General features: G+C 46.9%; 1 protein-coding gene across 3 annotated transcripts in view; it reads left to right on the top strand.

Annotated features, from left to right (window-relative positions):
* PTPRJ (protein tyrosine phosphatase receptor type J) overlaps positions 1 to 13,629 on the top strand; it is a 148,856-nt gene that overhangs the window by 115,707 nt on the left and 19,520 nt on the right. For all 3 annotated transcript variants that reach the window (XM_036259172.1, XM_036259171.1, XM_036259173.1), the window contains exons 8-15: positions 126 to 383; positions 3,181 to 3,438; positions 4,252 to 4,530; positions 6,751 to 7,041; positions 10,335 to 10,466; positions 11,830 to 12,037; positions 12,151 to 12,272; positions 13,351 to 13,438. In XM_036259172.1, the coding sequence (XP_036115065.1) occupies positions 126 to 383; positions 3,181 to 3,438; positions 4,252 to 4,530; positions 6,751 to 7,041; positions 10,335 to 10,466; positions 11,830 to 12,037; positions 12,151 to 12,272; positions 13,351 to 13,438 (1,636 nt within the window). The remainder of the gene's footprint in view (positions 1 to 125; positions 384 to 3,180; positions 3,439 to 4,251; positions 4,531 to 6,750; positions 7,042 to 10,334; positions 10,467 to 11,829; positions 12,038 to 12,150; positions 12,273 to 13,350; positions 13,439 to 13,629) is intronic.

Below are 13,629 nucleotides of genomic sequence, written 5' to 3' on the forward strand. Positions count from 1 at the left end.
CAGTACCAAGAAGAGAATAAGAGATCAGATGCCACTGAACCTCAGTGTTAAGTCATTTTGTGAGGTTCAGTCACCCCGTCTGCTGGAGTCAGATTCTTATCTGGTCCTCCACTTTCTTCCCTCAGGTCCGCATCCAGTTTCTGACTTGCGAGTGACGAGTATCACCGTAAGGAGTATCAGCTTAGCTTGGAGCAGCAGTGACTCGGATTCCTTTAAGATACTTACCACATGGGACGGAACGGAGAAACCTCAGGTGGAAACAACCGACCAAAATAGTATTGTCATTGGTGGCTTGGACCCTGGAGCCAAGTATTGCTTTGAAATATTCCCACAAGGCCCGAATGGCACTGAAGGGGTTTCCCAGACACTGTGCAGTGCAACCGGTGAGCAAACAGGCCGCGCTTTCTGTGCGAGTGATGATGCTTAGAGCTCAGTGTAACTTATACCTGTCAAGTGTTCCAAATATTGCTTTTCTTTTAATTATTGGAAAAAACTAAAAAAAATTTACACTGACATTAATACATATTCATTCTATACAATACAGACAAGAAAAAAAAAATCACATATAAACCATCAGAGATAATTACTGGTAACTTTTGATGTATGATGTTTTATAATGTAAAGATATGTATAGGTAGGCCCTGGCCAGGTAGCTCGGTTGGTTAGAGTGTTATCTCAATACACCAAGGTTTCAGGTTTGATCTCTGGTCAGGGCACCTATAGGAATCAACCAACGAATGCATAAATAAGTGGAACAACCAATCAATGTTTCTTTCTTTCAAAATCAAAAGCAAAATAGCCCATGCCACTGTGGCTCAGTTGGTTAGAGCATCATCCTGATATGCCAAGGTTGCTGGTATGATTCCTAGTTAGGGCACATGCCCGGGCTGTGGGCCCAATCCCTGGTAGGGGGCGTGCAGGAGGCAGCTGATTGATGTTTCTGTCTCACATAGATGTTTCTCTCTTCCCCTTTTCTCTCTCTCTAAAAATCATTAAACTATTCTTTAAAAGACAAAAACACGTAAAAACAACAACATGTATACAGGTATACATGTATATATATACACACACACACACCTATACATATATATTTATTCTTTGACAAACACTGAAGTCATTCTATACATGTGGTTTTGTAATCTGCTTTCCCCCCACATACCAGTTTACTATAAGTATTCTTCCCTGTCAATATAAATATTTCTGTATTTCTATAGGATAATTTTAATACCTTCCTGGCATTCCATTGTCTAAATCAGGGTTCAACAGATAATAATGGCCCAAGGGCCAAATCTGGCCAACTGCCTGTTTTTGTAAATAAAGTTTTATTGAAACACAGGGTCTTCTAGTAAAAATCATATTCAGTTTCCTGATCTGAGTGCTGGCGACCAGACGGGTTCCGCTTATGGAAATTCATCAAACAATGCACTTAGGAAGTGTGTGCTTTTCATATGCATATTATTTGAAACACAGCCATATTTATTTGTTTATATACTCTCTATGTCTTCTTTTGCGCTAGAAATGAGTAATTGCAACAGAGAATACATAGATGGCCCATGAAGCCTAAAATATTTGTTCTATGGCTTATAGACCAGGTTTGTTGACCCTGGTCTTGATCGGTGGTTTTCACAGTGTGGTCCTGCTGTCTCTGCTGGTCCTCTAGATCCAGACAAAGAGTTTGGGATGTAGTAGTATCATGATACTAAAGTGTTATTTGGCTTTTTCACTCTCATGCTCTCATGATGAGTGTCCATTGGAGTTTTCCAGATGCCGTGTGACATGGGATAGCACCATCACTCTGACAGCTAATGAAATGTATGCTTGTGTTTTCTTATGTTTTAAAATTTGCTTCATTTTAAAATTACCAATATAATAAATATAAATAATAACCTCCATGAACCAGAATTCTCTGAGAGCCTTAATAATTTTTAAGTCTGAATTTTACATTAGACTGTTGAGATGGGAGTCTTAATATCTCCTTATATATTTTTTTCTTTCTTTTTGAGAATGTTGATAACGGTACTGGGAGACCCTTGGTATTGTGTGACCTGCCAGTGCCCAGAACTTAATGTAATATTGATATAATATGTTGGGGGTGTACAAAGTGCTGGGCTCGCATTCTGTTTTTAAAAAGTTTTAACACAACTTTATGAGGCGGGTGCTATTATCATCCCTGTTTTCCAGAGTAGGAAATGGGGGCTCTGCACGCTTAAGTAACTGGCCCAGAGCGACAGGGCCATAAACTGGCCTCTGTCTGGTTTGAAGATGGAGGTTGAACCACAGTGTTATGGTGAACATAACACTTTGGTTTTGGTGTAGCTGCGAAATAGTTGAGGCCTATTCGTAAGAAGGCATCTCTTGTACTAGAGCCTATAATAGGGTCTCACTGCATGAAAATCAATTATGGCTGTAAGAAGACTGTAGACTTTTAGGGGATTAACATTCTATTGTTGAACAACTTTTATTATTATTGGAGAAAATCAGTGTAACAGCATTAAAGGCAATTTTGAAAAAGGGAAACAAGTACCAGATGACTCAGCAATTCCACGTATTTTCAGAATTGAAAGCAGGGGCTTAGACACACTTGGGTACCAGTGTTCATAGCAGCATAATTCACAGTAGCCGAGAGGTGGAAGCAACCAAGTACCATCAGCAGATGAATGGATAGACAGTTTGTTGAAAATAATATGCATATGAAAAGCACACACATCCTAAGTGCATTGTTTGATGAATTTTCATAAGCGGAACCCGTCTGGTCGCCAGCACTCAGATCAGGAAACTGTATATGCTTTTTACTAGAAGACCCTCGAAGGGGGACATTTTTATGACAAAGGCAAAGGACCAGAGAACTGATAGGGTGAGCTGGTAAGTCCCTCTGTGTTATGGGGGAGCCACAATTCTTTTTTTTTTTTGGTACGTGACCCTAGTGGGAACTGAACGTGGGACTCTCTGGTCCGCAGGCTAACGCTCCAACCACTGAGCCAAACCGGCAGAGCCACAGTTCTTGAAAGAACTGAGCATGTGTGTTTCTTATCCACATTTTGGACCTTACCCTTTGTGAACTCATTTGAGATTTTGATGGCGAGAGAGCAAGTTCCCATGACAGACACTTTGAAATAAAGCTGGAGGTTATGATGGTCATTAACAGACTTCTTTTTTTTTTTTTTCCTCTCCTCCGACCAGATCCCAGTGCGGTGTTTGACATCCGCGTGGTCCAGGTCACCACGACTGAAATGCAGTTGGAGTGGCAGAATATAGACAACACCTCTGATTACATCTACCGTCTGTATCTAGAGTCTGACAACAGCTCTAGTGAGACGAACACTTCTTACAGATCCATCACTCTCAGGGACCTGATCCCTGGCACCTTATATAACATCACGGTTGTTCCAGAAGTGAACGGCATCCCCGGGCACCCCAGCTCCACTGTGCAGTACACACGTGAGTGTCTTAGGATGCTCTCTTAAGGGAGTTATTCTCCCTGACTTTCACTTGGAGGGTCGGGAGTAGGCACTGGTTAAGGAAGTAGGCATTGTTTCTGGGCTCCAGGTCAAATGTGACGCTATTTAAGCTGAAAACATTGGCCTCAGCAAAGGTTCTGCTCTTCTCATGGGGCACTGTTGCTGAGCCTTGTGAACTTGGAATTGTCTTTAGAAGCAGAAAGTGATCCCATCAGCAAGGGAAACACAACTATTGTGTTTATTCCTTGGTAATACAGCCTAGAGGAGGGTCTCCTTGTCATTGGAGTTGGAAGATATGGCTCAGATGGGGACTTTGCATGCCACAGCGAGGGAGGTGCTTTGCTCACAGTTGATCTGAATAAATGTATGGTAGAGATGGTAGTTTATAATATCCTTTTTGTATATATATATTTTCTTTTATTAATCAGATTTTAAAAACAGATAGGAAAGTATATCTTGAAAATAGACACATATGAAGTGTTAAAAAAAAACCCATGGAAAACTTGATTGTTTTGAGATTTAATCTCTTTACTATTTTCTGAATGTCTTTTTGAGAAGCGTTCCATCCTTTGAATGGACAAATGTTAGATTTATTCATTCTTACCTGAAAGGAGCCAGCCTATTTTATTTTTCTTCCCAATTTCAAACTATATTACAGAGCCATAGTAATTGAAACAGTATGGCCTTAACACAAAAACAGACTCATAAATCTAGAGCCAGGCTATTTTTAGATGCAGTATACAAAGGACTCCTGGAATTTATGCTAATCTATGCTTTTTTTAAAAAAATCAAGGGCCCAGCAATGTGTCCAACATTGAAATAAGTACCAACGTCACAGCAGCAACCTTCAACTGGCAGAACTCTGATGGGGCTGCTCACACGTACACCTACCGCCTTCTTATTGAGAAGGATAGCAATTCCAGCAACGCAACTGAAATAGTCACAGGCATTGGCATCACCTATGCTACAGTCACCGAACTGATACCTGGCTCATTGTACACAGTAAAGATCTTCGCCCAAGTGGGGAATGTCACTGAGTCACTGGCACCTGGCTGGCAGTCATTCTGTACAGGTGAGTAGCTCAGGTGCTTCTTGGACTTCTTCCTGTGGGGTGCTGGCCTTGCAGGTAGGTCCTCCCCAGACTTTAGTTGATAAGGTTTTGTGTGGTGTGTTATAACAGACAGTGAGCTCTCAGAGACATCCTATTAGTTTATTAGTGCTGTCTTGTTGCCCTCATCATTTACTCATTCAACAAATATTTATTGAGCTTTACTATATGTCAGGCACTTCAAAATGACTCAGATAAGTCCAGCTTTCCTGAAACTTTCATTCTGGTAGGGAAGATGTAATAAACAAAATGAATTAATTATTAGATGATGATAACTGCCAAGGAGAGGGAGAAAAACAAGGAAGGGGGAGTGTAGATGTTTATCCAGGGTGCTCAGGGAAGGCCTCAGTGAAAAGGTGACTTTTGAAGGAAGTAAAAAAGCCAGGATATCAGGGCATAGAGCATTACAGGCAGAGGAGCAGCCAGTGCAAAGGCCCTGAGGTTGGCAGGTGCCTGCTGTGTTAAAGGAAGCGCATGAGGCCCAGGTGGCAAGAGTGTGTCCATGGGAGCAAGAGGGCGAGGGGTAGGCAGTGAGGCCCAAGAGTTAATGGCTGGGGCACGGATGAACGTCTAGATTGTAATATATAGTTTGGCTTCTATAATAATAAGAAGAGGCCAAGCATGTATTTATTTATTTTAATTTAAATTAAATTTAATTAAAAAAAAATCCTCACCCGAGGATACTTTTCCATTATCTTCAGATAGAGTGGGAGGGAGGGAGGGAGAGAGAGAGAGAGGAACATCGATGTGAGAGAGATACATAACTCAGTTACCTCCCACACTACCCCGACCAGGGTCAGGGGCCAAACTGCAACTGAGCTACATATCCTTGACCAGAATTGAACCCTCAACTCTTTGGTCCACAGGCCAATGCTCCAACTGCTGAGCCAAACCGGCAAGGGCCCAAGGATGTTTTTAAAATGGATGCTCAGCTTTTTACCTTTCTTAATCCTCCTCTCCCACTACAGGTGTGATAAAGAGAAGGGAAACTCTGTATTTAGCTGAGGGAGCTTCTGGAGACTAGTCCAGGGACTGTTTTGCAGATGGTTAGGGAGACCTCGGCTCACAGTTCTGATTGTGGCCCATGGCCCACTTACTCTCTTTGCACCCACACCTTCCACTCCTTAGACCAAGCCATTCAAGTGTGTTCAGGCTGATTTGGAAGAGGGGAGACCCACTCATTGGATCAGCCTCCCTGGTAGCTGTAGGAGCTGGAACCTTGATGACCTCTGACCTTTCACACTGAGTGAATAAAGAAATCCCTGCAGCTCTGCATCACCTTTGCTAACTCAGGTTCCACCCCACCCGGTCCAGATTGTGATCTTTGGTATTTGGGTGGCTTCCATTGCTGACACTTCTCTGAGCTATAATTATTGCAGCCCCCAACTAGGAGAAAAGTATACATGAGCATTTGTGATGGGGTGGATGGAGCAGGAGCCGTGGGAGGAGGGATGCATTGGGCAGGCTACCTTGCCAGGCCTCAGGTGGAGGATGTGGGAGTTGCACTAAGTGACTTGTGTTCCTGCTTTAAAAAATACTGCAGAGGTAAAGTAATGATGCTATTCTCCCCAGGACACGAATAAGGAGTTTTTCATTTACATCAGTTTGATGTTGGCTTTCAATACAATTCTATTGGCCCTCAGATAAGTAGAGACAAATGACACCCCGTTTTAAAAATGAACAAACTGATACCTTTTACCGTGGATCATGAGGCATGTTGTGTGAAGAGAAAATGCCCTGCACTTGGATTTAGAAAACCTGGGATCCAGTTTTTGCGTCCCCACTCACCCGCCGTGTCATCTCACATGTATCCCGTAACCGCCCTGAGCGTCAGCTGGTTCATCGGCAAAATGGGACAGGAATGCCCCAAATGAGTGACGCCACTGAGGAAGTTGCCAGCACCACGCCGTGATGCTGTCACGACCTCTGACGGAGCCCTGCTCTCTTCCGGCCTTCGTTTCATGTAATCCTCAGAGTCCTGCAGCCGAGGCTCGGGGCAGCTGGATGCTGGACCCAAGGCCACATAGTGTAGTAATGCTCGACTCAGGGTCAGCCTCTGCCTCTACTACCCCACGACACGCCTGCCTCCTCGTCGTGGACGGGCCAGGAGCCTCCTGCTCTCCAAGTTCGTGTTTGCAGAGCAGCGGCCCCGGAGTCTCATGCTGTGCTGTGCTTGCTTTGCAGACCCGGCACCCGTCGCCTCCTTTCACTGTGAAGTGGTCCCCAAAAAGCCAACCTTGGTACTCAAGTGGGCCTGCCCTCCTGGCACCAACACAGGCTTTGAGCTGGAGGTCAGCAGAGGAGACTGGAGGAATATAACACACCTGGAGGGCTGCTCCTCGGAGGACGGTGCTGAGTACCGGACGGAAGTCACATCTTTGAATTTCTCTGCCTTGTATGACATCAACATCACTGCCTTGTCCTGTGAAAAGAGGGCACCTCCCACCCAAAACACCTGCCTCACGGGCATCACAGGTGGGTTTCACGGCGGCAGGGTGGCCTGGTGGCATTGTGGTTGCTTGTGGAAGGCTGACCTACTGGGTCTGCAAATGTGGCCTAGAAATCTGTTGTGTGTGTGTGTTTTAAAAACGTTGCTAAAATCTTGTTTTTGTTGGCATGGACTGTTAACCTAATTCTGTAGGAATCTAATCTAAAGAAGCCGAGTAAGAGAGACTCGTATTTTATATTCCAAAAGTTTCCTTTGCTTTGCACAACAATTCATTGCCCCATTTTCTAAGTAGTGAGTTCCCTTACTACATTAAAGTATTTTTATAGAAATATTCAAATATACAAAAAAGTAGAAGAACGTATCAAGAAACCCACGTACCCACTGTCACCCGGTTGAACGCTTGTCAGCACTTGGCCAACTGGTTTCATTTATATCCTCCTCTATGCGATGACTTCGAGACCAGTCCTGGTCATGCTAGACTTTTATTTGTAAATAAAATGTATATATGTATTGCTCCAAGATAGGGACTCCTTTTTCCTTTCTGTCAAACATAACCCCATTACTGTTATCATCTCACATAGAAATTTAACAATAGTTTTTTCACTGTTATCAGATATTTAGTCAAGATTCATATTTCCCTAGAACCCATGAAGTGGGATCACTCACTGCACAGGGGATCGATCCCCCTAGTTAATCTTCTTGTGCTCATCTTTTTTTGTTGTTGTTGTTTTTGGAAACAATTGCTTATATCTTTGCTTCACTTTTATCTGTCTTTTGCTCCCCATGTCTTTGCCAAAGTTATGCCTTAGATCAGCCTGGTTGAGTTGGTTTTGTTTTGTGCTTTTAGACTCCTGGATATGTTTCCTTTAGGGTAGCAGAATGTTTCCGGACAATTTCTAAAGAATTCGTGGTTGTCATAGTAAGAAAAAAAGGCCTCTTACTTTAGGAACACTGACTTGGAAAGTGGTTGAGGGATTCTGGGGACAGAGCCTCAGAGTCAGAAAAGCAGACCTGGGTTTTAATTCTGTCTTCTGCCTTCTACCAGCTGTGTGATCTCAGAAACATGACTTACGCTCTCTGAGCCTTGTTTTCCTTAGTTGTGAAAGGAGATAAGAATGCCTGCTTTGAAGACTGTTGTACACATTAGATGAGGTAACTGTGTGTAGAAGAACACGTCGGGGCTGCCCTGTGTGGTCGCTCAGGATGTGCACTGCACATTCCAGGGGACACTGTTCACGTGGACCCCGGTGTGCCCGGGGCTCCTTGGAGGTGTGTAGTATACACACTGCACAGGACACCCTGCGTCCACTCCTTTGGGTTTCTGCAGCACCCAGAACATAGCAGAAACAATGACCCTTGCGGGTACTGTTTTGTAGTTCTGTTCCATGCTGTCATCTCCTCGGTGGGTATAACCTGCTGAGGAGCAGGGACCGTGTCTGGTTTGGAATCTCCAGCGCCGAGCACGGTGCCTGGCGGAGAGCAGGAGCTCGTCAGAGTCGGTGGCTCCTGAAGCTGAACAGCGTGTGGCAGGCGTGAGTCATGACCACTGTCATTTAGTCCAGTGATCTCTCACTCTGTCATCTGTCGCTCCCTTTCCGCAGATGAATCTTTACGTACAAATTTAATAGGCTTTTAAAAAAAGTGTACACACTGAACACGTTTTTCATTGAAATAGAAGTGGAGCTGCAGTTTCTCTGAGAGAGGTGGGAAGCATTGCCAGGGAGATGGAGGGATGTAGTTTTTTAGTCGACTTAGTTGGGTGCTCACTGTGTGCCGGGGTCAGGGGCACCCAGGAGGGCGAAGCAGGCAGGGCCCTGGAGCATGGGGTTGAGACAGGCAGCCGCGGGGAAAGGATTTCCAGGCTTGGAGGAGAGTGAGCTGGTGTGCTGGCTGACAGTCTTAGGGTGGGAGGCTGCTGGCTGAAGGCACAGAGCTGCTGGGAAACATGGGAGCCTGGGTTGTAAGTCTCTGCAGTTGACAATTAGACTCGGGGACCACGCCTCCTAGTGGCCACTGCTGTCAGTTACTTGAGAGGTTGCTGAAGCCAGGTTTAGAGCTGTGCTGTCCAACAGAAAATAATGTGATCATCATGCGTAATATAACATATTCTATTACAATAGAATGATATTATTCAAACTTTTGTAGGAACCCATATTAAGAAAATGTAAAATTTCGATCCCATTTTTTTTTTTTTTTTTATCCTCACCCGAGGATATTTTTCCATTTTTTGTACAGATAGAGTGGGAGGGAGAGAGAGGAAGGGAGAGAGAGACAGAAACATCGACGTGAAGGGACACATCGAGTGGCTGCCACCCGCACGACCAACCATGGCTGGGGACAAACTGCAACCAAAGTACGTGCCCTTAGCGGGAACCGAACCCGGGTCTCTCCGGACCGCAGGCCGACGCTCTAACCGCTGAGCCAAACCGGCCAGGGCTCGATCCCATTTTTTTAAACTCAGTATATTAAAAGTTATCATTTCCACGGGTGATCTGTATAAAGCCAGTTGTTAATGGGATATTTTACGTTCTGTTTTGGCATGAAGACTTTGACCTTCAGTGTACCTGACATGTGCAGCACATCGAACTTGGGCTGGTTGCTTTCCACGGGGCCACGGTGGATGGGCCGGTGCGGAGAATTGTGTGTGGTTTGGAGCTCAGTTGTCCAAATTTTCCTAAATCTTGACCATGACGAGGGAAACAGACTGCATGTGGGAGACAAGTTTAGGTAGAGAGAGCCTGTGGAGAGGGCTTATCTCCATTCAGCGTTTTCTTCCGTTGGTGTTCATTCAGAGGGGGCTTCGCACCCAGGCCACGGTCCCACGTGGGCGTCTCTGGTTTCTGTGAGAGGGTTGGTCAGGTTTCTCCAGGTGGCATTTAAACCTCCTCCAGCAGAGCGAGGACTCTCGTGTCATCCCTCTTTCCTTTGTCCCATCATGTTCTCCACCCGTGACCCATCCTAGTGCCCGATGTCGGCCTACGGCTCCTTTGTTCCCACCTCAGAGTGTCCCGTCTCCTTCTCCTTCCCCAGTTCTCAGGAGGGAGAACCTGGCCCCTCAGGGTGGGAGGAAGAAAAGGCAGGTTGTCTTCAACCAACAAGGCTGAGCACAGGAGGCCCCCCGGATGTGGCTGGGAGCCCCGAAGGGGTCCTTGTGAGCTGGGCAGGCCCCCGCACTTCCCTCCCTGCTCCTGGCGTCTGCACGCAGCTTCCAGAGCCAGGGCGGAACCTGAGGGGGGCACCGCCGGTTCTGTCCGGAATAACTTTGTTCCCTTTTCGGTTTCCGATGCCGGATGATCATTTTTCTGTTGTTCTTTTTCAGACCCCCCTTCTCCAGATGGGTCTCCTAATATTACGTCTGTCAGTCACAATTCGGTAAAGGTCAAGTTCAGTGGGTTTGAAGCCAGCCACGGACCCATCAAAGCCTATGCTGTCATCCTCACCACTGGGGAAGGTAAGGGGGTCATTCTGGGGTAAACAGCCAGTGAGTGACGCCCTGACGCCCACTGAGGCGCTTTGGAGACACAAATACACGGTAGCCCACGCTTGGCACTCGGATGGGGTTGGGAGGGGTCAGCCATTTGCCCAGTGATTCAGGTCAGGCAACAAATACTTGAAACTCTGCAGGCCTGACAATCTTGGTTGCAACGATCACCTCTGCTGTTGTAGTGTGAACACAGTGATAGAAGATACAGAAAGAATGAGTGCGGCCGTTCCAATAACATGTTCTTTACCAGACTGGTAGTTGGCTGGATTTGGTCTGTGGACCATAACTTGCCGACCTCAATAAGTTTTCTGTCTCTTTTACAACAAAGGGTCTTATTTTTTAGGTGGCAGAGTGTGTCTTAAGCAATTTTCTTTGTCTCTGTCTCTGTCTCTGTCGCTGTCTCTGTCTCTGTCTCTCTCTCTCTCTCACACACACCCCCAAGTGCACATGTGCAGATCATCAGCTCAGTGTGCCTTCCTTTTGAAAGCAGACGGAATGACTTGCATTTGTAGTGGGAACTTGCAAAGAGCATCCTCATAGCTGAGCGAGCAGGTGGACGAGAGGCTGCTTTTCCTTAAAGGGCTCCAGTACCTTCTCTGGAAGTCAGAAAGGAACGACCCGAGGGTGTTTATGCCGGCTGCGTGGGGACGCTTCGCACAGGCCTGGATTGAAGATGCCGAGTGGTGTTGCTTTTGGCGGTTCTTTAGATGTGAATAATGCAGTGCAGTCCTTCTTGGTCTCAGCCTGTGACACTGTCCTCATCTCCTCGAGGAAGGCAGAGCTCAAACACACCATCAGGTGTGGGGATTCTGCAAGACAAGGAACTTGCTGCTGTCATAAACCGCAGCAACATTTCAAGAAGTGACATGGAGATCGCTCTCTTTCTCTCTTTCGTTTTGGGTCTGTTTCAAGTGCCTCGTCATTTTGCTCTGCAGGTGTTCAGCCAATCCCACACTCAGGCCTTTGCTGACAGAGGGAGGCAGTAACGTACAGTGACCAGCTTGTGATGGATGAGGCCACGCACTCGAGTCAGGTCCTCCACGTAGGCAGCGTGGCCTTGGGTCCTTTTCGCTTTCTGTGCCTTCATTTTCCCATCTGTCAGATGGGGATAATAAACCTAAGTGATGAGGGGATTGTAGCGGTTCAACGAGTTAATGTAAGCAAAGCACTTAGAACTTAATTCAAGTAAAAGCCTGGCACAGGAAGCATCCTTGAGAGATGGCAGCTCTCATCCCTGTCACCCGGTGCCAGTGTCAGTAGTTAGACTGTGGGAGACTACATCTCTCTGCAGCCATGTTCTTATGACTTCCCTTCTATGTGCCTTTCTTAGCTGACCCGTCTGCAGAGGTTTTGAGCCATACTTATGGAGATTTCAAAAAGGGGGCCTCGGCTACCTATGTGACATACCTCATCACAGCAGAAGAAAAGAGACGTCCTCAGGGCTTGTCTGAAGTCTTGAAATATGAGGTCGATGTGGGGAACGAGTCAACCACGCACGGCTATTACAACGGGAAGCTGGAGCCCCTGGGCTCCTATCGGTAACGTCTCCTGTTCCCTCTCTGTGGGGGCTGGGTCTCCTGGGTGCAAACCTTTGCATGCCTGGGTGTCGGACATGTCTCAGCCACCTCTTCTTCCTCTCGTCATCCCGCAGGGCTTGTGTGGCCGGCTTCACCAATATTTCCTTTAGCCCTGACAGTGGACTCATCGACGGGAACGGGAGCTACGTGTCCTTCAGTCGCTACTCAGAGGCCGTTTTCTTGCCCCAGGATCCAGGTAGAGGAAGAACATCAGCGCTGTTAGTACTTCACTGGGTGTCCACAGAAGGCTGGGTGTCTGTGGGCCTCGCGAGGGTCCAGGAGGGTTGGAGTGCCTGGTTTCTCCGCTGCGAAGTTGAGATGTCCCTTGGCAACAAGGTGCCCTACGGCCCTGCCCCCTCCCCGAGTGTCAGCTGCACTACAGTCTGCAGACTGCTTGGTCCCTTTTCTCAGTGCAGTGGTTGGTATGCCTCTGTGCCAGACACGCAGGGTGACTCAGGGCACAGGATCCTTGAAGGAACCACAGGGATCGTCTTGTCCAACTCATTTTGCAAATGTGGGTGTTAAGGCCCAGAGAGGGGTGATGAATCCCTGTGGCTTGGAGGCAGGCCCGATGTTTGGTCTCAGACCCCGTGCCAGGCGAGGTGAGTTAGGAGCGTCAGGGACCCAAGCAGGGTACATCCCCTGCCTCTCAGGCCAGAGCCATAGTGACCAACTGGCTTGTTGGTTCGTCTGGTTTTCACACTTGATAGTTGTTCGCTGTAGGAAAGAATTCCTGCCCCAGAAGCAAAGTGCAGGGCGTCTCCACACCCTTCCCCAGTAAACAAGTGGCTTTATGTCGCCTGAGCACGGTGCTGTGGGCACTTCTGCTCATACGTGGCTGTTAGTCTCCAGAGGTGACAGGTGTTCCAGTGAGTGCCTCACCAAACAGGGCTGAGCCCCAAGGCATTCCCCACTCCCACCCCTGCCTCAGCTCGAGTGGTTTGCCTGGTTTCCTATTTTATGTAATGGGCCTGCTGCACCCAATTTCATCGAAGAAAGAAATTCATGGGTAAGAACCTGGGAATCACTGATCTAGCCCAGTTCCCTACACTTGCTGTTGGGAAAACTGAGACCCGGAGAGGACCAGTGAGTTTCGCAGGCTCTCCTGTTAGTAGTGAGGTGGGGTCTAGAGACCCTAATGCTTAGACTGGTTGTAGGTCCAAAGGTATTTACCTCTGTGCATGTCACATGCACACACGTGTGCACGTGCTCTCTCTGGTTCCAGTGGTTGGTGGACATCTCTTGAAGGTGCCTCCCATTTAATCTTTCACCAGGTGTCATCTGTGGAGCCGTTTTTGGATGTATCTTTGGCGCCATGGTTATTGTGGCTGTTGGAGGCTTCATCTTCTGGAGAAAGAAAAGGTGACTATTGCTTCTATTAATAATAACACCTTACTTTTTAAGGGAAGCTTTTTCTTATGGGAGATTTCAGACTCCCACGCAACTGGAAGGAATAGTGTCTTGAGCCCCCAGGTCCCCATTATCCACAATCTCAACTGTATGAACAGTCTCATTTCATCTCCACCCCGAGCTGGAGGGTTCTGGAGCAGACT

This window comes from Molossus molossus, unplaced genomic scaffold (genome assembly GCF_014108415.1).
Source record: "Molossus molossus isolate mMolMol1 unplaced genomic scaffold, mMolMol1.p scaffold_m16_p_13, whole genome shotgun sequence".
Lineage (NCBI taxonomy): Eukaryota > Metazoa > Chordata > Mammalia > Chiroptera > Molossidae > Molossus > Molossus molossus.